This window comes from Zootoca vivipara, chromosome 13, assembly GCF_965207765.1.
Source record: "Zootoca vivipara chromosome 13, rZooViv2.hap1.1, whole genome shotgun sequence".
NCBI lineage: Eukaryota > Metazoa > Chordata > Lepidosauria > Squamata > Lacertidae > Zootoca > Zootoca vivipara.
The window spans coordinates 2,458,380-2,483,837 of NC_142596.1; the positions used below are offsets into that span (position 1 = coordinate 2,458,380).

The following is a 25,458-nucleotide window of genomic DNA, read 5'->3' on the forward strand; positions in this document are numbered from 1 at the left end:
AAAAACATACATTCATCTAGGGGGATTAACAACCAGATCAGGGTGTTATTGCAGGATTGAGCCCAGAGATCAAACTGAAATGGAATTTCTGTCTGGGACAGCTTTGCAGGTTGAGCAGTGAGCACCACTTCATTTGAAAGCCAGCGTGAATACAGAGTTCTGGGGCTGCTGGGTGCTAACCTCACCTCTGCCATAGACTTGTGGTCGGTCAAATGCTTCCTTCTCCTCTGCCCCAGTTCCCCATCTGTGGAATGCAAATCTTACTGGGCCACCTACTGCCATGCTCAGAAAGCACACTTTTGGGTCTGCCTTTGGGGCCTGGAAATCTATGATTAGGAACTTTAGTGCTTTTTTTTTTCTCTACTAAATTCGCGCCCTATAAGAAAAAGCTCTAGAAATACTGTTGTGGGTTGTTGGGGTCAGTTTGGATGACGCTTCGAGTCCCTTCCCATTCTTTGGGTCCTGAGAACCTAAATAGAGGATTCCATCACTGAAGGAGTCAGACAAGTTTCTTTGTAGGACAAGAACCTTAGCAGGTCACTTAAGTGTCTTCATCCACATCCCAAAAGAATAAGCTAGCCTGCAAGAGCTGCAGCTAAGGGGGGCTAACGGGGGGGGGGACCTTTCCTCCACCCCCCTCGCCTGCCTCCTAGGCAGAAGAACAATAGCCAGAAGGGGAAGCAGGCTTGGAAACTGGAGATGCCGAGAGCTGCTTGCTCTGTGCTGGATCCAAAGCTGTGACTCATGGAGAAGAAATTTCTGTTGGGGTGCTAATGCTGTAAACCCCTCCATCTTATGTTCACATCGTATGTTTGTGTAAATAAAACCACATATCCTAAAGACACCCCAGACTCCCCTGACCTTCATCCCAAGGAAACCAAACCCAAAAGGGTAAGTATGTCTGGAACCCCTGAAATCTCTCTCCACTTGGACATATGAAGGAGCCTAACATGACACAAGGCAGCTGTTTTGCAGCAACAGCCTCACAATTATCAGGAGATAAAGTGTAATAGATTGTCCTGAAATACTGTGTGGGTCACTTACCTTTCTGTGTTCGATGGAGGGCTGCGGAATGACAAGCTGAAATCCAAGGACCACAATGGAGCTCAGAAGCCTGCAGGACAAAATAGTTTCTGCTGAGTTCCAGGAGTCAAGGAAAACCACAAGCAACAGTGATGGTTTCTTTTGCTTCCACTCAGCTCCCCCCCCCCCCGGCAACGACACCCCTAATCAGCCACAGACCACACAACGGGGATTCTAGGTCAGAGAGGAAACAGCTCCTGTGAAAGGTTGAACCATGACACTTTCCTATTTAGAAATTAACCACTGCCCCCCCATTCCTCCCAGGTAAATTACACCACCGCAAGTCAGATCCTTCTGGAACCATCTCAAAAGGGTGTGAAGGTCTAAGAGAGCATATATAAATAAAGAAATATTTATTTAGGGGGGGGCAAACTAACACAAACTATGATTTTGCTTTTCCCTCTCTTCCAGATGCTGTCCTTCATTCCATTGTTATTGTTGTTATTGTACTTATTTATATCCACCTTTTTCCCAGATTGGGACTTAAAGTGCCTTACACAAATTAAAACAGGCATAGTTTAAATCCAAAAAGGAAGTAACAAAAAATTATGAAAGACAATAATCAAAAATTAATTAAACTCAAATTGAAATAAAATATTTAAAAACCCAAATCTATTAAAATACAGGTGATCAAAACAGCACTGCGCTATTTAAGCATTTTGCTTAAGAAAAGTCAGTCTGTTCCCAAAGGCCTATCAGAATAAAATAGCCTTCTGCTGCTGGCAGAGGGACACCAGATTCTGTTTGTTCCGCATTGCAGCCCTCCCTCTACTGAGAAGTCCAGATGAGCTGTGCTGCGAACTGGGGCGGGGGGGGGGAATTCTACAGCCCATGATCCGCACTGCTTGGCAGCCCCCTTCAGCATGCTGCTGGTGGACGAGGCAGAGGCAGCAGTGGGTCTTAGCTTTGTATAGACGCTCAAAAGCCAGAGGTTTCTGCACATGCATCCTCCATCCTCCAAGTGGGCAAAAGGCATTGTCATAGCTTCAGGGCACATCCACACCTTGCATTTACAGCACTATGATGCCGCTTTGAACAGCCGGGGCTTTCCCGCTTGTGCTAGCAGGTGGAGAAGGTTGGATACAACCCACAGAGAGTAGCTGAAGGGGAAATTTGAGACATTTTCCTGGAAGAGATTAATCTTAGTTTTGTTAGATATAGATAGGTAAATACGCACACTGAATAGACTACAGTGAGCTCCACAATGCCTCTGTTTCCTTGTCACATGTTTGGCTCACACACACTCCCTGCTGGGCATTTTAACCCTGAGCAATGGCCCATAAACAGGGCGCAGTTAGACATGCCTTAAATCATTTGTGGGGAGCCAATATCCTACTTGGGCTACAGGTTCACCCCTGATGGGAAGTGAGACTTGGCATGAACATGTAGGGATGTTATAGCATTTATTCATTCATTCATTCATTCATTCATTCATTCATTCATTACTAACTAACACTCCTACGTTGCTTGATTGGGGGGGGGGGGAATCAAAGAAATCTACAAGAAAGATAAAACAACAGAATTATCTTTAAAAGTTAACAACCACAATTTAAACAATTCAAAAAGTTTAAAGTTAACAACAAACAAAAAATGGATAAAAACACACATCAACAGTCTAAGCATCTGAATAGACTTGTCTAAACAAAAATGGTTTTAGAGGGCACCGGAAAAAGTATAGTGAAGGTGCCTGGCTAAGATCAATAGGCAGGGAGTTCCAAAGTGTAGGCACTGCCACACTAAGAGACTGATTCATTGCAAATGCAGAAGGGGTCCTCTTTGGCACATGGAACAGTGTCAGTTCTGCAGATTGAAGTGGTCAATTGGGCATACATGGGGTCAGACAATTTCACTGGAAAACTGGATCCCAATCTCTTAAGGGCTTTACATACTAATACCGGTAGTAACATCTTGAACTCGGTCAGGCAGCAAATCAGTGCAGAGTTCTGAGCAGCAGTATTATATCCTGGCAAGGCTTCACTCCTGTCAGCAATCGTGCTGCAGCATTCTGCACTAACTGCAGCTTCTGGGTCAAAGTCACCCATGCAGCTCATTGCAACATTCCAATCTTGAAGTGACCAATGCATGAACTACTACAGTACTGTGGCCAGGCTGTCCTGGTCCCAGAATGGCTGTAGCTGTTGAACCAACTACCCGTACATGTGTCCCTTTTGTCCTCTGTGAAGTGTTCCAGTGCATAGAAGGATAGCCCAGTTGGTAGAGCAGGAGACTCTTAATCTCAGGGTTGTGGGTTTGAGCCCCACATTGGGCAAAATATTCCTGCATTGCAAGGGGTTGGCCTAAAGGACCCACATGGTCCCTTCCAATGCTATGATTCTATGAATTGAAGGTAAAGGTAAAGGGACCCCTGACCATTAGGTCCAGTCGTGACCGACTCTGGGGTTGCGCACTCATCTCACATTATTGGCCGAGGGAGCCGGCGTACAGCTTCCGGGTCATGTGGCCAGCATGACTAAGCCGCTTCTGGCGAACCAGAGCAGCACATGGAAACGCCGTTTACCTTCCCGCTGTAGCGGTTCCTATTTATCTACTTGCATTTTTGACGTGCTTTCGAACTGCTAGGTTGGCAGGAGCTGGGACCGAGCAACGGGAGCTCACCCCGTCACAGGGATTCGAACCGCCAACCTTCTGATCAGCAAGCCCTAGGCTCAGTGGTTTAACCACAGCGCCACCTGGGTCCCATGAATTGAAGGTGGTGTTATGCAAATTCGGGGATTAAACAATTCCACCCCCTGCACCAATGAGCAGTTGCTTTTAACTTCTCTGTGCCCTCTTGCGTTCTCTCTCTCACTCACTCACACCGTTCATTCAGTAGAAAGTTCAACACAGGTAGGAGGAAAATGGTTCTACAGCTTGCATTTCAAAGAGAGAAAAAGGCTCAGCAGTTCCTAATCTGTGTGTGGAGATGTGCGTTTCCATGAATACATTCTGCAAAAAAATCCCACACAAGGGGGGGCAACCATTTGGGAGTGAGCAGAGCCCTTAATCTTCAAAGCAAATTACTTAACGGATTAAAAGTTCTTTCTCCAGATCTAAAAGTCCTCAGGACTGGGGTGATTATTCTGTGCCAAGCTTATCCCAATCATTTTTCCAAAGAGAACATAATCAGGGCCTGTCGGTGGATGTGCATGGAAACCCAGTTGGACAATGGGGCTACTTTCTAGCAAGCCCTGGGTGTACAGTCTGGTAGACTCAAGTTGCAAAGCTGTTATCAACTTTCAGCTTCATGCACATAGGAAATTTGGCAGGGATCTCCATTTTGATTCAGTGTGTTGTGATTTTTAAAAATATATTGGTATATTTCATGTTCCATCAAATGATGGTTTGCTTTGGCTGTATTAACTGCCTCTTAAATGCTTTGCCATGCTCTATTTTAAAAAGGAAGGAGGCTTCTTTCTTTAAAAAAACAACAACCCAAAAGTCTTCCTAATCCAGAAGGTTTGCTACATACTGGCAGTCTTAAAATGCAAGAATGCCATAAAACAGAGCTAAATAAAACTTGGGCTGGGGGGGGGGGGGGATTCCATCCTTGCAGCCCTTTGGAATGGGAACATGGATGTGTCTCACAGCCAAGGAGTAAGATGCTTCCACAAATCACACCAAAAATGCTCTGGGTGTGTCGCTTGTAAATGTTGGTTGATTTAGGAAAGCAGGAAAAGACATTCCAAAGGAGACAGCAGTCTCACTTTTAGTCAAAGGGGCCAGCTGCATTCAATTAACATATCTGGAAAGTACAAAAACATAGACCTGTACACTGAAGATGCAATCCTAAAAAATACTTGCCGGGGTGTGAGCCCCCACTGAACACAGTAGCACTGACTTCTGAGTAAACATGGGATTGTACTCCAAGGGCATCTTGTGAACAGGGTTACCAATTGGCCGTTGTATTACTAATCTGACAAGTAATCCACATTCTGGAGGGCAAGTGCCAGGTTCACCATCCTTGGATCCATTGGCAAAGCCCCAATCAACTTGGGTCCCTCGGGGACCTCCTGAACCCTTTCTCCCCAGCTCAGTCACTGAGATCCACCTGCAGAAGCATCACTGGTGAGTTGGTGCTTTGGAGTTTTTGTGAAATAGTGGTATATAAACGTGTGTGTTTTAATAAATAAATAAAGCAATATAAACACCTGACAGGCTTAGTCCTCCACACTCCATGCTAACATTCCACCCTATAGCGGGGGGAGGGGTAGGAACCCTCAGGCCCAGGGCGCAAATGATGCCCTCCAGGTCTCTCTGCTTGGCTTTCTGAACTCTACCCTAGCTATGCCCCCTGCTCAGGCCACCCCCTTCCTTGTAGACACCCCCCCTCACTGGCCATTCTCTGTGTCCCCAACCTCTTGCTTGCCTGGATGGAGGGTGCGGGGGGGGGGGTAGATGGCTGGATGCGTGTAAACCACCAACTTTTGCTGATGGTTCAGAAGTAAGGGTCCTATCTGTTGCTCTGCCCCTTTTGCCACCCCCACCCCGGCATATGGCTCCCTGGCCTAAGGAAAGCAGCCCTTGCACTCGCCTCACGCCTGCCTCTCAGGAGAATACTGGAAGCGGGGGGGGGGGGAAGAGATTTGCATTTCCCTGGCGAGGCTCTGGCCTGGCTGGGCATGTGCCTGAGCTCTACCGGCCAGAAGGGGCCACCACTGTCCCTGCCTCCATTGGGACCCTGCCTCAGGCCCTGCTGCCATCGGAGCTCCAGCCACCACCAGCCATGCACTTCACCCCGTCCTCCCCATAGACATGTTTTACCCGGTGATGGGGGTTACAATGGATGATGAGTCAGTAACCTGAATCTTGAAACCTAGGTTCCCATGTGCACTTGGCCAGGAGTTGTATGGGAGCCTCCAAAGAAGGGACAAACCAGAAACTCAAAAGGCCCTTCTTTTGCACTCCTCCTCCTCCTCCAGTCCATCTGCCTCCCCCCCCCATTTCCTTTTTTCCTCTTCCTGCAACTTTCGCCTGCTCTCTCAGTCTTCCTTCCCCCTGAGTTCCTCTCACACTTCTAATAGTGCCACCAGCTGACTGGAGAGGGGGTCCCAGAGGGCTGCTGCAATGGCCCATTCCAGTGGCTGGATTCCTCCTCCCAGAGGAGCCTGCACACCTCACCCAGCCACCCAGAGCAGCGGCCCAGAGAGTGCGCAGCCAGGCAGACGGACTCCTAGCCACTCTAAGCCAGAGGGTAGAGGTGCCACTTTTACACCCACCCACCCACCCTGGGCCTGGGCCGTCGCCGTCATTCCTGGCCAGCCCCAAGGAATGCCCCTGCATCGAGTCCAACCCCTGCAATGCAGGAAGCACAGCAAACAAATTGTCTTCCAAACTGTCTCTGTTCAACACTGGGCAACCTCCATGCGAGATTCCCCAAGGTACAATGTTCAATGTAAGGCACTTGAAGAGGGGAGGGGGATAGCAATACTCACCTTAAAAAGCCTTTAAAATTGTGTGCCATGGTTAGTGACTCTTAATGTGATGTGTCCAGTGTGATAAAGAAATTCAGGGTGGGTTACAGTAAGCTCCTAGGGAAACAACAAAAACAAGATAGATTACTTTTCAGCATGTCACAACAGAAAGCCCACTACCCCTCTAGGTAAGTGGTCCAATTTGGGGGCTGCTCTTACCATCAGCAAAGCATGGTCTTGGTCAGGGGTCCCCAAACTACGGCCCCCGGGCCGGATGCGGCCCAATCGGCCTCCCAATCCGGCCCGCGACGACCCCCGCCGCCCGCTGCCGCCGCCCGCTCTTACGGCGCGCGGCGCGGCGACGATCAGAAAAATGGGCAAAAAATCGCCGAAAATCCATTTTGCGCATGCGTATGGGCCTCTCCCGACCCAGAAGAGGTCATTTCCGATGCATTTCCGGGTCGGGGGAGGCCCATACGCATGCGCACAAGCGATTTTCGGCGATTTTCCCCCCGCCCGTGTGCGTGTGCGCATGCGCACGGGCGCGCACTCCCCCGCCCTCCGGCCCGCTGCGCGCGCACTCCCCTGCCCTCCGGCCCACCGCGCGGTCGGCGCGGCGGGCACCGGCCGACTGCGCGGTAAGTCTGGGGACCCCTGGTCTTGGTAGTGGTGCCACAGCCAGGAGCTGCCTGGTTGGTGCAGACCTGTGACAGGGCCTTTTCAGTGGTGGCTCCCTGATGGTGAAATGTCTTCCTCATTATTAACTGCTAGGAGGCATTGGGGGAAAGTCCTGTTTACCCAGGCATTTGGTGGTTAAAGACCGTTCCAGGAAACCCTAAGATTATTGCATGGAAGAATGTTTTTATAACTGTGTTTAATTGCTTTTAGAATGCTTTCCTGTATTTTAAAAAAAGTACGTGATTTTTGGTGCTTTTAATTGTAATGGTTTTAAGAATGTTTTAGAATTTTAAAACAGATTAAGTTTTAAAAAGTTGGTTTTGGATTCTAATAGTGCATCTGTTTGTTGCCGCAGACTCCTTGGGGTGGAAGAACTGGAAATTAATTAAATCAATCAATCAATCAGGCACTTTTCCTAATGTTCAATCCTATGTTGAAAGGATTCAAAGAGGGACAGATCAGTGTTTCCCCAGCCGACATCAATTTTGCATTCATTCATAAATCTGTTCTGTCCTGTTCCCACATAAAAAAGAAATCCATACAATCATCATCATCATCATCATCATTATTAATTACTACTTATACCTCAGCCATCTGACTGGGTTATCCCAGCCATATATTTAAATATGTACCTAAATGTTTAGTTAATATTTTACACTTTATACTTGCCCGTCTTGTCATCATTATGTGTTATTAAAACTTGAAAGAAGTGCAAAATCTGATGGATAATTGTTTTGTATTAATCCAGGAGGTGCAAATTAGATCAGGTCACTTAAAAATGCAGACCAAACGAAATTCTTCTCTGTCACTGGAAAAGTCTATGTAGGCTTCCGGTTGACCACGCCATCTTGCTCAGACGGGGGTCCGCACAGCGGAGCGGACCTCGGCGCTTCAGAGGTGGAGGGAATCGTTCCAGCGAAGCGAAACCTCCTTAAAAGCCCCAAATCGAGCTTTTTGGGGACAGATTTTGCCTGGCGGCGCCAAAAGCGGGCTCTCTCCTCCCCGGATCGGCTTTGTTTAAGCCCCCGAGAGCGAGGAGGTGAACCGCGGCGGACAGGCTGACATTGCTGCTCTGAGAGTGCGAAGCTGCGAGTCTGGGAAGTGGAGGTGGCCAATTCTTCAAAGAACATTCAGCAAATGAATAGACTGTGAGTAATTTGGATTCTTTGGAATGTAAATTAAGGCAACAATTTGGACCTGGGAGAGAGGGGAAAAGAGGAAGCCACCCCCCCCTACGGTAACATAAGAGACAGTAAACAGAAACCCGAAGCCGTAAACAGAAGATTTCAACTTAAAAGGATTCCTCAAAGGCATCAAAGAGAATCTCCCCTAAATGCAGGGTAAAAGGGGAGAGAGACTGTGGTTGTGATTGCCCTGCAGAAAGAAGTTAAGACTAAGAAAGACCTTTCTGTTCCTCGGGAGCCGGCAGCCCAGACAATCCAGTGAGTTGATCAGGATTTATAGTTAAATTCTATTTCTATCTTTATCTCTGGACTTTTTGGAAATTCTTTTTTGGTTTATATACTTTTGAAATGTGAGTTCGAACTTTATTTTTAAGAATGCAGCCAGCTTGTTAAAATGGAGTCGAGAAAATAGACTGCGATTATATTCCACCCCATGTGACAAGTTTTGACCTTGACAGGACTGAACTATGTCAACAAAAAGGTACCCGCCTGAGTTTCAGCGGACTGTTTTGACCTTAATGTGGGAAGCAAGAATAGAACTATGTCAAGAGGAGACACAACGGCAAGTGTTACAGCAACAATTCCAGATGATGATGGCAGAATATGATTTCTTAGAAGATGAAGCTTTTGAAACTGAAGAAGATGAATGTGAGAATGACAATGATGAGGACTGTGATGACTTAACACAAAATGAAGCCCATCACGAAAAAAATGATGATTTTACTCTACAAAAAGTTGGATGGAGTGCCTCCCCTTCGAGGGGGGCACGATTGGACTTACTGGAACTCCAGAATGACCACAGGGAAGAAGGAAAAATTAAGCAGAGAAGAGAAGAAGCTCAGGGGTCTGATATGGAGGCCTGGATGGCAAAAGACTGTAAACAGGGGGTGGGGTGAAGGGAAAGTGAAGTTGTGATTGTAAGGATGGGTTAATAGGACTATAACTGGACTGCTGACTATGGAACTTGCTGGATTGGTGGGGTGGAGCCAGTACTCGGGGGGGTGTAAGGTTAGTTTGGGAATAATTATAGGTTTAAAAAGTGAATTGATTCTGGAAAAAGGTGAAAATATGGAGGCCTATAGAGGGGTAAAAATTAGGCACGGGAAGAAAAAATGGGAGTTTGATTTCTCAGTGATTGGACAATAGGCGAAAATGATAATAGTTAGTTTAAAAGTGGTACAAGATATAAAGGTGTATGTTATAAAATATGAACTATGAAACTGTTGAAGATGATAAATAAGGGAGGAAAACCGGGGAAGGGGGGAGGGTGGGGAAGCCCACAAAATATGGTTTAACAATTATGAATTTAACAATTATGATGAATTTTTTTTTGTCTTTTTTCCTTTTTGTCTTTTTTTTTTCTTCTCTTTTTTCTCTTTTTCTCTTTTTGTATTTTCTTTTTTTTTGGTATGACAATAGATGGTTGGATGGATGAACTCCTGCGTACTGCCCTGGTTCACTGGAGCTCCCTGGTGGCAGGGGGGGGGGCTTCGGGGGCAGGGGAGGGGGAGGAGGACAGAAACCCAATCATAAAATGGACCACTTCTGACTGTTCACCTGCGTGGGATACTTCTGTGGCAGGGGAGGACCCATGGAGGGGGGTGGGAAGAAGGTGGAAAAGGTGTATATGTATGTACCATCTTTTGTAATTTGTAAAATCAATAAAAATTATGTTTAAAAAAAAAAAGAAAAGTCTATGTAAACCTTTTTCAACTGTTGTTGCTGTCTCTGTTGAATAAGGTGTAGACAGGCTCTGCTTCTTCTACAGAGCCGGGTTTTGGTGCCTTTTGCTGCTTACAACTAGCACAGTGTTTGAACAGAGCCTAGGGCTGTGAAGTGAAACATTACAGCATCATTCCTTGTAGATAAGATGTTATCCATTTCTGTCACCCAATCATATAACCACAAGGTGGCCAAAGGAAGCCTGGGTTTATCTTACAAACTTGCCATGTGCACAGCTCAGTACAAAGCTTACAACCAGTTTATTATACAAACTTTGACATTATCAGCCAGATAACATTGGTTTTTAATCATCTGCCCAAGACAATTGTGGCTTGTAATTTTGCAAAAAGAAAAAGGAAAAAAGCAAAGCAGCTTTTGACACCTCTCTTAACTCAAGTGGGCAGCCAGGCCTGTGCCAGTTCAGGGAAGTCCAAGATCCATGCCAAGGAAATTGTAAATCTGAACTCTGAATAAGTTGAAACGTATTCCATTTAATTCAGAGTCAGCACCAGCGAGTTCAAATGGAATTCTCTTCCTAGTAAGCATGCATAAATTACAGAAAATCTTGCTTGACCCTGAGGTTTTTAAGTGCTCTTGAAGATGCAGAATGAGAGTCATTGCGAAAGGATATTTACAGGGACATCCACATCCTTAAACAAAACACAGATAGTAAAAACAAAGAGGTAAACATAACCTACACTTTTCTAGTGCATTTCCATTTCAATATACTACACGTTAAATATCTGGTTTTGTTCAAGGTTAAATCACCAGTCAATGGTTTTTCTTTCCACTGAACACTAAACGTTTCTATAAATCAATAGCTAAGGCTAATTCGAAAGTTTGTGCATGCCTCAATACGTCATACGTACCTGAAGGCAACTCTGCACCAAACCAGGATCCCTCCTTAATGTGTAAACAACGTGGTTGTTTCATTTAGAGAAAAGACTAGTAAGAGGCGACAGGATAGAAGATTATAAAATTATTCATGGCCTGGAGAAAGTAGACAAAGTTCATAACTCTTGAACTAGTGGACACCCCATGAAGCTGAATGTTGGAAGATTTGGGACAGAAAAAAATAAAGGACTTCTTCACACAGCACATAGAGAGCCTCCGTGTGATGGAAACAGTTTTATTAGTACTGTAGTAGTATTACCGGTACCAGAGGAGGAGAAGGAAGAATTACTATTTAAACTTTCACTTCAAGAAGAAGAAGAAATAAGGAAGAGGCCAGATGTGCAACCCCAGGTGTCAGGAGACCTTCCTACAGGGAACCTCCCCACATCCTGCTGACCAGCACTTCGCCCAGTGAGAGCAGCAGCAGCAGCAGCGGGTCAGGTGGGAGGAATGAGGAAGTTAGGGGGAGAGCCCTTGCGCTGCCTTGACCAACAGGTGGAGGGGAACAGGCAGCCCCTTACGGCACCCAAATTAAGGTGCGCCACTAAACGTAAGGTCGGGGGAGGCGTTTCGGGGTGCCTAAGCTCTTATGCTGATCACGCAACAGGAAACATCCACTCCCGGATTCTGTGAGTGACTGAGAGGTCATGTTTTCTGCTATCTCTGCACTGTAAATATTATGAACATTAAAACCGTTAAAGACAAGCACGGACTTGGGCATCTTTACTCGAGAGTAGCCACAACAACACAATTACACCAGGTAAGGTATTCCATAGCCCAGGTGCGACAACCAAGAAGGTCCTGCCTCCAAATGGCAAGGGAATGCAGAGCAATATCTCTGAAACTGATCTGTGTGTGTAAGAAGAGTAGATAAGGAAGGAGGCCACCTGCCCATTAATGTTCTTCGGTTGGGTGGATTTGCCACCGTGAAAGCAGCAAACCTACATGCATCATAGAGGTGGAAATACAATGGGCTGAATCCAAAATATGCCCTTCTGCTTAGGAAAGGAATCCTTGCACCCACAGAAGTTCAACATTGATGGAAGACTCTGACCTACAGAAGGGTATTTTTGCATCCAACCCAGTAAGATTTGAATTTCCAAAAAATTGAAAACTTTGAGGGTCAGCAATAGAGACAACACACCACCGTTAATTACCCAAAATGGCACAATCCTGCCCCTGGATGCCTCCTCAGGCATCTGCTTCATTGAGCTCCATGGGGCTACAGCCTTAAACAAGATCCTGTAAATTATGATGCAAAAGGTAAGAGAAGGAAAACACCGACTTCCTAATTGGTAATTTTGATTTCCTCGAGGCAGCTCCTGTGGGATTATATGACTTTACCCTTTGTTTATTGAAAGCAGACAAATTTCACTTTTTAGAACTCCCAAGAGGCGACAGGTCACACATGAAAACTCTTCCTGTATCACTGGATGCTGTCTTTAAACTGCCACCCCTCAAACTCCCCAGCCTCTTTTAATCTCTCTAGATGCAAACATGGATCAAAAAAGTTCACCTGCAGCAACTGTGCTTCTACTCAGTCAGGTGCAGGATAGGTCTGTGCTATGTAATCCATTTTGTCTTGTTGACTTAAATGTCTGCCATGCCAAGCCAAATTTCCCTTGGTATTTATCTTTCTGCTTAGTGTGTGTGCCTTTCCAGCTGCTACTAACAATTCTAGTGAAAGTAGCAAAGAAACTTCAGGGCTTGCTTGCTTTTTCTTTCCTTTCAAAGGACTATTTCCCTTTGATTTATAACCCTGTTCCTTTTGTTTAAATTCAATGGCCAACCAGGCCAAGCAAATAGCTTTTCAGGGAACAGAAAAAAGTACCATCCCTTTCAAGAAGTGTGTGTATGTGCATTGCAGTAAACACTCAAAATTTTGTGAATGCTGATATGCATTGTGCAATATAGGAACAAATCATAGTGCAATAGTTAGAGTACTGGACTTGGGTCTGGCAGAGCTGGGTTCAAATCCCCAATACGCCTAACTTACCTCACAGGGTTGTTGCAAGTATTAAAAAATGAAATATGGATGTGGAAAGTGGAGGAAAAGTGGGGTGTGGATGTAGTACAATGTAGAAAATATACCTTCCTCGTCTCTGCTCCAGAGGAATCCATCAAAGCAACTAATAAAGTACCATATATAAATACGACATAGATAACAAAATATTCTATATTATATATATATATATATATATATATATATATATATATATATATATATATATAATGTCTATATACATAATTATGTCGATAATATATCGACATAAATATCAACAACCTCAGATATGCAGATGACACAACCTTGATGGCAGAAAGTGAGGAAGAATTAAAGAACCTTTTAATGAGGGTGAAAGAGGAGAGAGCAAAATATGGTCTGAAGCTCAACATAAAAAAAACAACAAGATCATGGCCACTGGTCCCATCACCTCCTGGCAAATAGAAGGGGAAGAAATGGAGGCAGTGAGAGATTTTACTTTCTTGGGTTCCATGATCACTGCAGATGGTGAAGAACTGATGCTTTTGAATTCTGGTGCTGGAGGAGACTCTTGAGAGTCCCATGGACTGCAAGAAGATCAAACCTATCCATTCTTAAGGAAATCAGCCCTGAGTGCTCACTGGAAGGACAGATCGTGAAGCTGAGGCTCCAATACCTTGGCCACCTCATGAGAAGAGAAGACTCCCTGGAAAAGACCCTCTCAAGAGTCTCCTCCAGCACCATAATTCAAAAGCATCAATTCTTTGGCGATCAGCCTTCTTTATGGTCCAGCTCTCACTTCCATACATCACTACTGGGAAAACGATAGCTTTCACTATACGGACCTTTGTCGGCAAGGTGATACAGAAACACTATAAAGCCACTAAGTTGTCATGCCTATTTTCCAACTACAATTTCAGACATTGGCTAAAATGTTGGTATTTGCATGAAGAAAGATTGCTGGGGAAATTATTAAATCCTTGGGAAAATATATCTTTGCATATTTGTTCAGTAAGTTGTTTGGGAGTATGCTGACATCCATCCTCAAAATATGGTGAAGAAAAGCAAAATTGCCAACTTCCTGTAAAAAGATAGTTTGCACACCCAGACTTGCCTGTGAAAAGGCCACATTGAAACTACATTTCAAGAGTGTCCTGCACATTTGGAAAAAAAAAATCTGAGAATTTCAGTGTACCCTAGGGGTGATCTTAGGGTCATCTTGCAATACAGTACACAATCTGTACTTTGGGGCAGTCCCATTTTATCTTCACAGCAGTCCTGAAAGGGAGGATAGGTTCTATGGGGTGGAGAAAGCCGGGAGGGCAGGCATGTCCAAAGTCCATTTTGGGAGCCTAATCCAGCCCCTGTGGCAGTTTATTTCCTGGGGTAAAAGAAGCCTAAAAGAAGCTCAACAACTTTGGGGTAAAAAAAAAAAGCTCAACAACTTTAATCCCCAAAAAGGTCAACAACTTTGGTTGGCCCTTCACTTCATCAAATCTGGCCCTCTTTGAAAAAAGTTTGGACACCACTGTGGTAGGGGAAAGGTTTCTCCCTCTCTTATAACACTAGAACTCAAGGACATCCCATGAAGCAAACGTTGGGAAATTCAGGACAGAATTTTTTTGCACAACACGTAAATTATGGAGCTCACCTTCCATAGAATGGAGTGGTGGCCATCCACTTGAATGGTTTTAAAAGAGTATCAGAAAAAAATCATGGGGCATGAGGCTGAACAATGGCTGCAAGATGGAAATACAATGAAACTACAGTAAATCTAAAAATGGGAATATACTACAATAAATCAATAAAAAGACTAAATAGCATCAACACAGGCGCACCATGAATCATACTTGATGCAGTCATGGTGGCTTTTTCCACCTGCCTGGCTCACCCTCCAGCCCAAGGAGCCTTCACAAATGAGGCACTTTAAGGGGTATTTTTATCTGATATACTAGCAAACTGTAGGCATGGTTAAATGGGTAATTGTTGGTTTGTTAGTGTTGTGGTGCACTGATATTATATGTCTTCTTAAGTATTGTTTTTTATTAAGTCCTACAAAGATTCCCTTTAAAATTAATAAAGATGAAAACAGATAAACGTATTCTCTGCCAATTAGTTCCATCATTATTGAGAATAAAAGTTCTATAGAATCTTAGATGAGCCAGATGTTGGCATATACTGGTGGCTCTCTATATTTGTATAAGAAATAAAACCATGCCACCTAGCTAAAAAAGATCCCCTGAGCTCTACGCTTTGCAAACTTTTAGTTCTTATGTATTGTCATTGTATTACAGCGCTGAGACTTTGATTTTTCTGTGAACTGCTTTGAGCACAAATTTACTGTGGAAAATATATTATGCAAACTACCAGTGACAATGAGCTCATTTGTGCTCTCACCACAACACAACTGTCCCAGCCATGGACTCCTCCCTGCAAGCAACGGCAGCTGTGGCCAAGCTCTTACAGGTGCCCCCCAAAGTGGGGCTGGCTGGCTGCAGCAAGGAAGGTCTGGGGGGGGGGGCAGCCTACATGAACAGCAATAGCCGGAAGACTGCTACCTGCCCACCTCCAGTTCCAGTTCTCATGGGGAATCAGTCAAGCAAGAGGGAGGGTGGGATTCTGGGGTCTAACAATCAAATCCATCTTGGTTTCAAGGCTGAAAATCCTTTGGGGCATTTGCCCCAAGAATGGCTCATTTCAAGGCCTACTGCCATGCTAGCTCCATGCTCATATGCAAGCATGGGAGGAGACTCCGTAGTGGACAGACCCCTCCACTCCTCCCTACCCCTTCCAGCCAGCAAATCTGGGGCTTAGAGTTGCACTGCTAATTCTCAAAGTTTGCTACCAATCAACCAGCCAAAGCTTGAGTCCAATTATCTACCAATTAAAACCAATCAAAGCTTGCAAACTTGAAATATGCCCAAATGCACTAATCTGTAACTACTTCCAAAGATTGCATAGAGGCATGTAGAAAAAACCAAAATGCAGCACTTCCTCCTGTTCTGCTTGCTTGGAACATCTGAAGCTGAGCGATCCCACCCTTCACCACCATGAACTTTTCAGGAACCAGAGAGTGCCAACAGCAACATGATGGTATCCCAAAGCAAATTGCCATTCTCAGAGGATTTGTGGTTCAGCTGCAGTATTAATATTCTGGATGGAACCAAAGCCTAGCTTGCTAGCTTCTCTTAAAAGTTTATGATCCATCTTATTAGCAAGACCTTAGGAAACAATAAATACTTCCACGCGGCTAATTGCAAGCATGTGTACACAGAGATTAAAGTACAGTGCCTGTCAGGGTGATGTAGGGCCAACCCAAAACCCAGTGAAAAATTATGTTGCCATGGTCAAAGGTACTTCCGTACAGGACCATGGAAAAAAAGTGTGGCAGGAAACATTATTCCACAACCTCACCCTGTTAATGACAACCACTGTCTGAGATGTGACAAGGAGCTACCTTTTTCTGTTTCTAAAGCAAATGTTTTGCATCAGGCTATACTAAAGCTTCCACTCCCTTTCCTGAAAGCAGAATACCATAAACATTTTTAGTGGCAGCTTCAGTCTGAGAAAGGGGAAGATTGACTCTTAGGTTGCAGCCCTTCAAGCACAGCCTTGTTTGGCATGGGTTGAACGCTGCTATCAAGTGACAAAAGTGAAGCATCTAACTTCCAAGGTGGTCTTCCTCTGGTTTAAGAACATTAGAGGAGCCTGCTGGATCAGGCCAGTGACCAATCCAGTCCAGCATCCTGTTCTCACAAGGGCCAACCAGATGCCTGCGAGGAACCTGCAAACAGGAACTGAGCACAAAGCAATCTCTCCCGTGGTTTCCACACACTGGTAGGGAAGCAGTGCTGTCTTGATCTACATGCAAAAGGTACAGGTCTGCTGGAAGTGTACCACTTCAACATGCAAGTGCAGGAATCATATGACCAAATGCTCTCAAACAGCAAAAAATCCCCTGGTTGTGGAAAGCAAGCATGTCAGGGACCAGGGCACATACTCAGGACATTTCTGGTGCTCGTGGTTGTTACATGTGCCTCCGTTAATCACACATCCATATGTGTTGCTCTATAATATTGTTGCCACATTATACTCCTGACACTCAGTTGTTTTGTTTTTAAAATAAAGGGTGAGGGAATCCCAGGTTTTGCTGAGATTTTGCTTCCTGCTTTTCTGCACCAGGCACCTTCAGTATACAGTATAGCAATTCTTTGCCCTGGCTCTTGACAGTTGAGGGTGCATTTTGGGGTGTGACTGTAAGCTGCTTTAAGATGTGTTTAATACTGTGTTTTTATGTTGTAATCCACCCTGGGACCTTAGGGTGAAGGGGCAGGTAAATAATAATCCTGACGTTTTGGACTACAGTTTCCATCAGCCCTGGTCAATGTGAGTTGTAGTCCCAAACATAAGGAGGGCACCAGAGTGGTGAAGGCTGGTCTCTGAATTGTAACTCCTCACCCTTGGTAAAATGGCTCCCCTCATACATTCAGCTGCGTCAGGTCAACCACGCCAATGAATGCAACATATATTGCGTTCCTTTTAAAAGAGCTTATACCATATGATCTTATTAAAACATCTGGTTACGCACACAACTGCTAGCAGATTTACTGGCATGGTGAAAAGGCTGGGTGAGTCATTTTCAAGCAGAGAATCGTTTTGATACATTTGTGGCAACATTATCTCACAAAAGGTATCCCTTGCTTCCAGTGAAGGCAAGAAGGATGGAAGAGATTATCCCGCAATTCCCAGAAACAAAGCCTCAATGAGTTTGACCTGGTGCTTCATACCCTCCAGGTGTCCCAATTCTCCAGGGACCGTCTCAGAATTACAAAAGCTACTCTGGCTTCTAATCTGATCCTGGAATGTCCCTAGTTCCCCCACCAGTGCTGCGGCCACCAAGCTCAGAGTTAGGGTGCCATACGTCCAGATTTTCCCAGACATTACCAGGATTTGATATCCAGGGAGAATTTCCCTCCCCCCCCAACCCACCTTGCAGGGTTGCTGTGAAGATAAAAGGTTAGGGCAGAATCTGCATGCAGTGCTATGAATGGGCCCCTGTAGGGCCATTCCCTTGACTTTCAGTGGGGCTACTTTGAAGGTGACTCGGAAACTGCAACTAATCCAGAATGCGGCAGCTAGACTGCTGACTGGGAGCGGCCGCCGAAAGACCTACATTGGCTCCCAGGAAGTTTCCAAGCACAATTCAAAGTGTTGATGCTGACCTTTAAAGCCCTACCGTGTTTCTCATATTATAAGACATGTCTTATATTTATTTTTTCCTCAAAAAAACACACTATGGCTTATTTTCAAGGGATGTCTTATTTTTTTCCTCCTCCTCCTGCCACGGCTGCCATTGCTGCTGCGCCTATCATTATGTCTTATTTTCGGGGTATGGCTTATATTCCTTGAATGCTTAAAAATCCTGCTATGGCTTATTTTATGGGTATGTCTTAAAATATGAGAAACAGGGTAAATGGCCTCGGCCCAGGATATCTGAAGGAGCGTCTCCACCCCCGTTGTTCAGCCTGGGCACTGAGGTCCAGCGCCGAGGGCCTTCTGGCGGTTCCCTCCCTGGGAGAAGTGAGGTTACAGGGAACCAGGCAAAGGGCCTTCTTGGTAGTGGTGCCCGCCCTGTGGAACGCCCTCCCATCAGATGCCAAGGAGATAAATAACTATACAACTTTTAGAAGACATAGGAAGGCAGCCCTGTATCGGGAGGATTTTAACACTTGATATTTTATGTTTTTAGATATGCTGTAAGCCGCCCAGAGTGGCAGCATATATTATTATCCCTGCCTCTAATTTTAGACTCCTTGGGCCAGACACCTGCCTTCCTGTACTCTCCAAGGCAGGAGTAGCCAATGTGGTACCCCCCCCCCTCGATGTTGCTGGGCTACAATTATTACCAGGGCCCTTTTTCTAGAAAAAGAAGTGGGGTGCTCAGCATTTGTGGACAATCTCCCTTCAGCCTCAGCTGCATCTCCAGTTGACAATACCAGCAGTGGACTGCACCGCAGGCTTGTCGTTAAGCCATTAGTTCTTAGCTACTACTCCCTAATCTGCAGCATGGGCATGATAACTGTATTATATATTCATCAGCATAACCATTTTAATGATTAAAAATGTGTTGCTTAAAACAAATACATTTTACAAAAACAAGACCTGAGTTAGAAACAACATGAACAGCAACTCAGGCATCTGTTCCAATCACAACTTTTTTCCCAACCACGCTGTTTCCCAATCACAACTACACTGAAATCCTGGATTCCCCTCTGCCGTTGCTTTCCTCTCCAACAGAAGAGTCTGGGTGGAAGTGGGGAATTGCCAGCAAAAGAATCCAGGAAGCTCCATCTCTAAACCATGCAATCATCACTCTATTTTTTTTTTAATATAACGTCTATGCTAGTTTGTGCTTTCCTCGCCTGCTTGCCTGCCTGCCTTGGGCCTGTTGAGTAATGCTCTAGGCTTTGTCCATTTGCTCCCTGCCCCCTTGCCCGCTCAGAATTGACAGAACGGATGGATCAATTTTCCAGGCAGCAAGCTCAGCCCAGGGAATTGATTTGCTCCCTGAGAAGCCATCCCCAGAGCTTTCCCTGGCAAAAAAGAGGTGCCACTACAAAGTACTGGCATGTACCCACACTACTTCTTATTATTATTATTCTCATTACAGTATTATCATTGTATTATTATTATTATTGTATTATTATTATTATTATTATTATTATTATTATTATTATTTACCAATTACAATTCCCATCATTTCTGCCCATTTGCCGTGCTGGATAGAGGAGATAGGTATTGTAGTCCAACACATCCTGAGAGCGCCGTGTTGGCCGGCGCTTTTCTAGGGCAGCATGCACCCTGGTGGCACTGGTCATTCCGTAGTATGCTCTTCACATTCAGAAGCAAAGCTCTAAGAATGATGCCACATGCAGGATTTATTACTCACTTTCAAGTCACTACTAATTAGATGTCTCTGAGACCAGAAGAACCCAAAGGGGCTTCCGGTCCAGCGCCAGCGCCGATCGGCGGGGTCTTTGTCTCGCTCCGAGACAGCCCGTCTTTGCTAGAGGAGGGAGGGCAGCGAAAGCAACGCTGCATCCCATAGAACCCCGGGTCGGGTGTCCCGGGGGCAAAACTGCTCGGCAGAGCCCAAAACCGGACTCCCCAACCGTCCGGCTGCCCTAGTAAGAGCGCCGGAGTGAGAAGGGTCGAAGTCGCGGGGGCCATTTTGAGCACCATCGTCGCTCTAGCGGGGAGAAGCTCCGAGCCGGAGGCGGAGAGCGCTGGATTCTTCCAAAAGAAAGAATTAGAAATTAAGACTGTAAGTAGTTCTCAAATTTGGATTGGATTTTGAATATTAATCTGGACTAATTTGGATTTGGGAGAGAGGGAAATAAAACGGAAGCCACCCCCTCCCACCGGTAGCTAAGGAACAGTAAAATAAATACCCGAAGCCACGAACTGAATGTTTAAAAGGTTTCCTCAAAAGACATAAAAGGTTCTCCCCTGGATGCAGGGTAAAAGGGGAGAAGGACGATTCTCTGCAGAATGATGAAAAAGAAAGAGGAAAACCTTTTGTTTCCCCGGGAGCCGGCAGCCCAGACAACCCAGCGAGCTGACGAGGATTTATAAATGAGTTTTACTTTATTTAGACTCTCAAGAAGCTAGGAGTATATGCTTTTGAAATGTTTGAATTGTGAAATGTTGGTTTGGACCTTTGTGAATCTGGAATTGGAAAATGCAACTACTTTGCTGAGACTGGGAAAATAAGCAGTGACCATTTTCCACCCCACACGATAAGCAGTGACCTTGACAAGACGGAACTATGTCAACAAAAAGTTACTCGCCTGAGTTCCAGCGGATTGTTTTGACAGCCATGTGGGAACTAAAAATAGGACTATGCCGAGATGAGATTCAACAGCAAGAACTAAAGCAGCAATTTCAGATGGTGATTGCTGAATATGATTTTTCAGATGATGAGGATATTGAAATGGAAATGGAGGAGGAAGATAGCGACAATGATAGCGATAGCAATTTGGATGATCTGGTCAATGAGGTGGACTCTGACGTGGAGCATGAAGAGAACAACGATGATGACTGGGACAATACAACACAAAATGAAGCACACCACAAGGAAAAAGTTGATATTGCTTTACAAAAAGAGAAGCGGAGTACCCCTCCTTTGAGGAGGGAACGACAGGAACCAATGGAATCACAGATTTCCCACAAGGAGAAGGACATGAATAACTTAAGAAGGGGAGAAATTCAGGGGGGCCCCGTGGATATCTGGGGGACAAAACATTGGAAAAAGGGGGTGGGATGAAGGAAAAATGGGAGTGTAATTATTAGGACGGATTATCAAGAGCAAATTAGGATTGTTGATTACGGAACTTGCTGGATTGGAGGGAGGTAGTTGGAATTTGGGGAAGAAAGGTTATATTGGGATTTTTTAGAGTGTAAGAGTTAATTATGGGAAAAGTTAAAATAAAAGAAGTTTAGGGATTTAAAATTTTAAGAAGTCTATTGAGGGGGAAAAAATTAGGCAAGGGAAGAAAAATTGGATAATGAATTATAAGGATTAAGAGATTCAGTGAAAATGGTATTAGCTAAGTTTAAAAATTTTATGAAGAGGAAAAGTAAGTTGTTTATAGATATGGAAACTGTTAAAGAGGATAGTAAAGGGATGAAAACTGGGAAAGGGGGGAGGTAGGGGAAGCCCACAAAATATGGTTTATCAATGTAAATTTGAAAAAGATTGTTTTTATTATTGTCTTTTGTCTTTTTTCTTTTTTATTATTCTTTTTTTGAAATTTTCTTTTTCTTTTTTCTTTTAGTGTAGCTTTTTTCTTTTTGGATTGCTGGGTGGTTGTCTCTCTGCTTTCTGCTCCTGGAGCTCTCTGGTGGCAGGGGGGGACTCTGGGGGGGTGGGGGAGGGGGGACATAAACTCATCTACAAAATGGAACATCTTCAACTGCCTGCCTGCATGGGATACTCCTGTGGCAGGGGAGGGCCCATGGGAGGGGGGGGTGGAAAGAAGGTGGAAAATTTGTCTATGAAAGTGTTTCTTTTATATATGTTTCTTTTTGTAATCTGTAAAATCAATAAAAATTATATTAAAAAAAACAAACAGAAGAACCCAAAGGTTCTCACTTTGCTCAGAAACCAAATCACAGAGAGAGAGAACCCAGGGAACTGTACAAAGCAATGGAGCTAAAGCCAACAGAAACATTAACTCAATGCAGATGTGCCAGCGTTGATGACATCCCTCATTCAACATGCACCACAGGCAGACAGACAGCAAATCCTACAGCCCAAAATTGTGCTTCTAAGCGCTAACCTGACAAAGACTGGCTCTCTCATAGAATCATAGAGTTGGAAGAGACCACAAGGGCCATCCAGTCCAACCCCCTGCCAAGCAGGAAACACCATCAAAGCATTCTTGACATATGGCTGTCAAGCCTCTGCTTAAAGACCTCCAAAGAAGGAGACTCCATCGTACTCCTTGGCAGCAAATTCCACTGTCGAACAGCTCTTACTGTCAGGAAGTTCTTCCTAATGTTTAGGTGGAATCTTCTTTCTTGTAGTTTGAATCCATTGCTCCGTGTCCGCTTCTCTGGAGCAGCAGACAACAACCTTTCTCCTCTGAACGTGGCCGAGGTGGAAGGGAAGCGTGTATAAAAATGCAAAAAAACCACTTCCGTGCCTTTGCCGGAGGTGGAGTTGTGGGCAGCCCGACGAGCCCATTGCGTGGGGGGCTGCAGTGTCAGCCCCTACGCAATGGAAGTTCCCGCCTGCGTCACCCACGCCCTTGTCCAATAGGGATGAGGGGGCGGGGCCGCAGCGTTTAAACACCACCGCGCGGCCGGAGCTCACTCTCTTTCTCGCAGTTCGCCGGACAACAACCTTTCTCCTCTGAACGTGGCCGAGGTGGAAGGGAAGCGTGTATAAAAATGCAAAAAGTAATCTGTCAAGGGACAGTTTTATTCACACATGTGTTCAGGAATCATTATTTGCTCCATTACAGGGAGCTGCTTTATACCAAGTCAGACCAGTGGTCCACATATTGCTAAAACTGCCTGGGCCTCACCTGGTTCAAGCACAGCTGATCAGACTTTGAGGCCTGTGCACAGCATCCATGCCTTTCAGGGATTTCCCCGCTTCCCCTAATCCAATGCCACCAAGCTGCGATTCTTCAAGTGTTGTTTATCAGCAACTAGCGCAGAGGGCCCAGTGCTGCCCAGGAATTTGTAGAAACCCAAAAATTCTGTGTTTTTAACTGCACCATGCTATTTGTGAGTTTGCACCCATCGTGCCAAAAAAAGCAGGCGACCAAAAGTCACATTCGGGTCCACCATCTTGCTTCAGAATGGCACCCAGCACCCAAACATAAATAGCAACTGCTGCCCCCACCTCGGGAACCCTTGTGCCATATTCGGCAACGACACCTTGAAAGGCAGCCAAATCTATAGAGAACAGGTTGTCAAAACCACATTCTGAAACATATAGTAGTAGATATTGGTACCCTACATTGGTTTTCAAACTGGATGGGTGTTTAGAAACCATAAACATGCACATAAAGTTACACACAAGCACTTGCCTGCAATAAATTAAATTAAATAATTCCTGCCCCAGAGAGTGGGAGGCACGATCCTGCTTGGCTGACATTTCTCAGCTGTCATTAGATTTGGCCTATCAGCCAAAACCCCTGGGGAAGGCAAGACAATTGCCTGGATTGCCTTCACAAAAATAAAGGCAGAGATGAGATATTTGAGGAAACTGCTTTCTAAATGGTTGCTATGTCATATTTTAGCAGTTTGCTTAATGATAGAACAATGCAAGGTTTTTCGCCAATGCTGCAATAGTATTTGTAACATACATACACACATACACAGGGTTCTGGTCAGTGGAGGCTGGTCCATGAGGGCAAATGGGAAGCTGCTCCGCCAACTTTAGCCTGTCCTAAACCAGCCAACCAGCCAGCCCCACCCACTTGCTTTATTCATACCCAGTTCACCGGGGGCCCAGGCAAGCAGCTTCTGCCTCTTCTTTAGTCTTGCTGTTGTGCCACACAGAACCCAGCAGGCAGGGATGCCAACTTGAATACAGTATAATATTGGGAGGAAGGTAAGCCCTGCCCCCACATAATCGATGACGAGGCGCAGGGCATGCACGCTATATGAATGGCAATGCCTGACAACTTTGGGGGACCCAGCCCACGCTAATATTTTATTGGGGGACAAGGGACTTCAGCCCCTAGCAGTTGGCTCCTGTGCCAGCAGGGAAGAGGATGGGGCAAACTGGAATTAGTTGCCTGGTCCTGCCATTGGCTCTAGTGCCGCCTGCTGCCTTCCACGCACAGTCCCAAGGGAGTAGCCTCTACTAGCGCTGGTTCCGCAGGTAGGGGTTACAGCCAAATTACCTGCTTTTCAAAATCTGGTTCCCCAAGCACTTCAGAACAGTTTGCTGAAAATCTGTAGCTATTGGTTTGCGTAGTCCAGAAGTCCTTCCTATGGTCCAACTCTCATCTCCCTGCCCATTAGCCACAGTGGGCTTCTTGGAGTTCAGAATCTGGCAAGGCTTTGAGGGCCACAAGCTCCCATCCCTGGTCTATGCTGGCTAGCAGTAGCTCCCCAGAATCTCAGGCAGAGAGATGTCTTTCAGCACCTGAAACGGAAGAGAGCAGGAACCAAAGAATTTGAGAGGTCCTGAAAACTTGGGAGGGGGCTATAGCTCCATGGTAGGGCACATGTTTTGCCTAGAGAAAGCCCCAAGTTTGATATACTTTGATCCTCCATGAATTTGCCCAATCCTCTTTGAAAGCCATCCAAGGTGGAGGGCATGACTGCCTCCTGTGGCAGTGAGTTCCATAGCTTAACTGTGCTGTGTGAAGTAAGGTAAAGGTAAAGGACCCCTGACAGTTAAGTCCAGTCGCTGCTGCTGTGGCTAAATAGAATCTATATATATATATAAATGTAGGCATTGCGCACGCGGATGAAACAGCCTTTCTCCATAACCGCTGAACCAAATTGAAACCAATTTGGGCAGAACGTACCTTGCCCATCAGGGAGGGATCTGGCATTTTAAAAATTATCAAAAAACCACACCTTTCACACCTAAAATAATGATTAAATACAAAAAGTGGCGCCCAAATTAGACATCACCACCAGAAGCTCTCAAGACTCCAGCAGCATCCAATAGAAAGGCAGATCACACTCTGCTGCCTCCAAAGCTGCGCTGCCAGATGACATCACAAAACTCCACAGCAACCAACAGTCCTTTTGCAGTAGGGCCTTTCACAACGGGGGGGCACAGGGATGAGGCACAACAAAGGGAGGGGGGACACATAGCCATGGGGGGAAGCGAGGATTCTGAGTCAGCCAAAGCAGTGGGGGGTGGGTTGGTACAGGGAAAACTGAGTAGGCCGACTGCCAAAACGGCCATTCCACCTCCAAAGCCCAAGCCCAAAGCCTCTCCCGGCAGCTGCATTAATAAACACCTGGC

General features: G+C 45.4%; 1 protein-coding gene across 11 annotated transcripts in view; it reads right to left on the reverse strand.

The window, feature by feature from the left end:
• Nucleotides 1-25,458, reverse strand: part of THSD4 (thrombospondin type 1 domain containing 4) — a 372,415-nt gene that overhangs the window by 336,087 nt on the left and 10,870 nt on the right. For all 11 annotated transcript variants that reach the window (XM_088657004.1, XM_088657003.1, XM_060282606.2 and 8 more), the window contains 2 exons: nt 6,516-6,611; nt 1,045-1,114 (listed from right to left, as the gene is read on the reverse strand). In XM_088657004.1, the coding sequence (XP_088513130.1) occupies nt 1,045-1,114; nt 6,516-6,544 (99 nt within the window). In that variant the 5' untranslated portion in view covers nt 6,545-6,611. The remainder of the gene's footprint in view (nt 1-1,044; nt 1,115-6,515; nt 6,612-25,458) is intronic.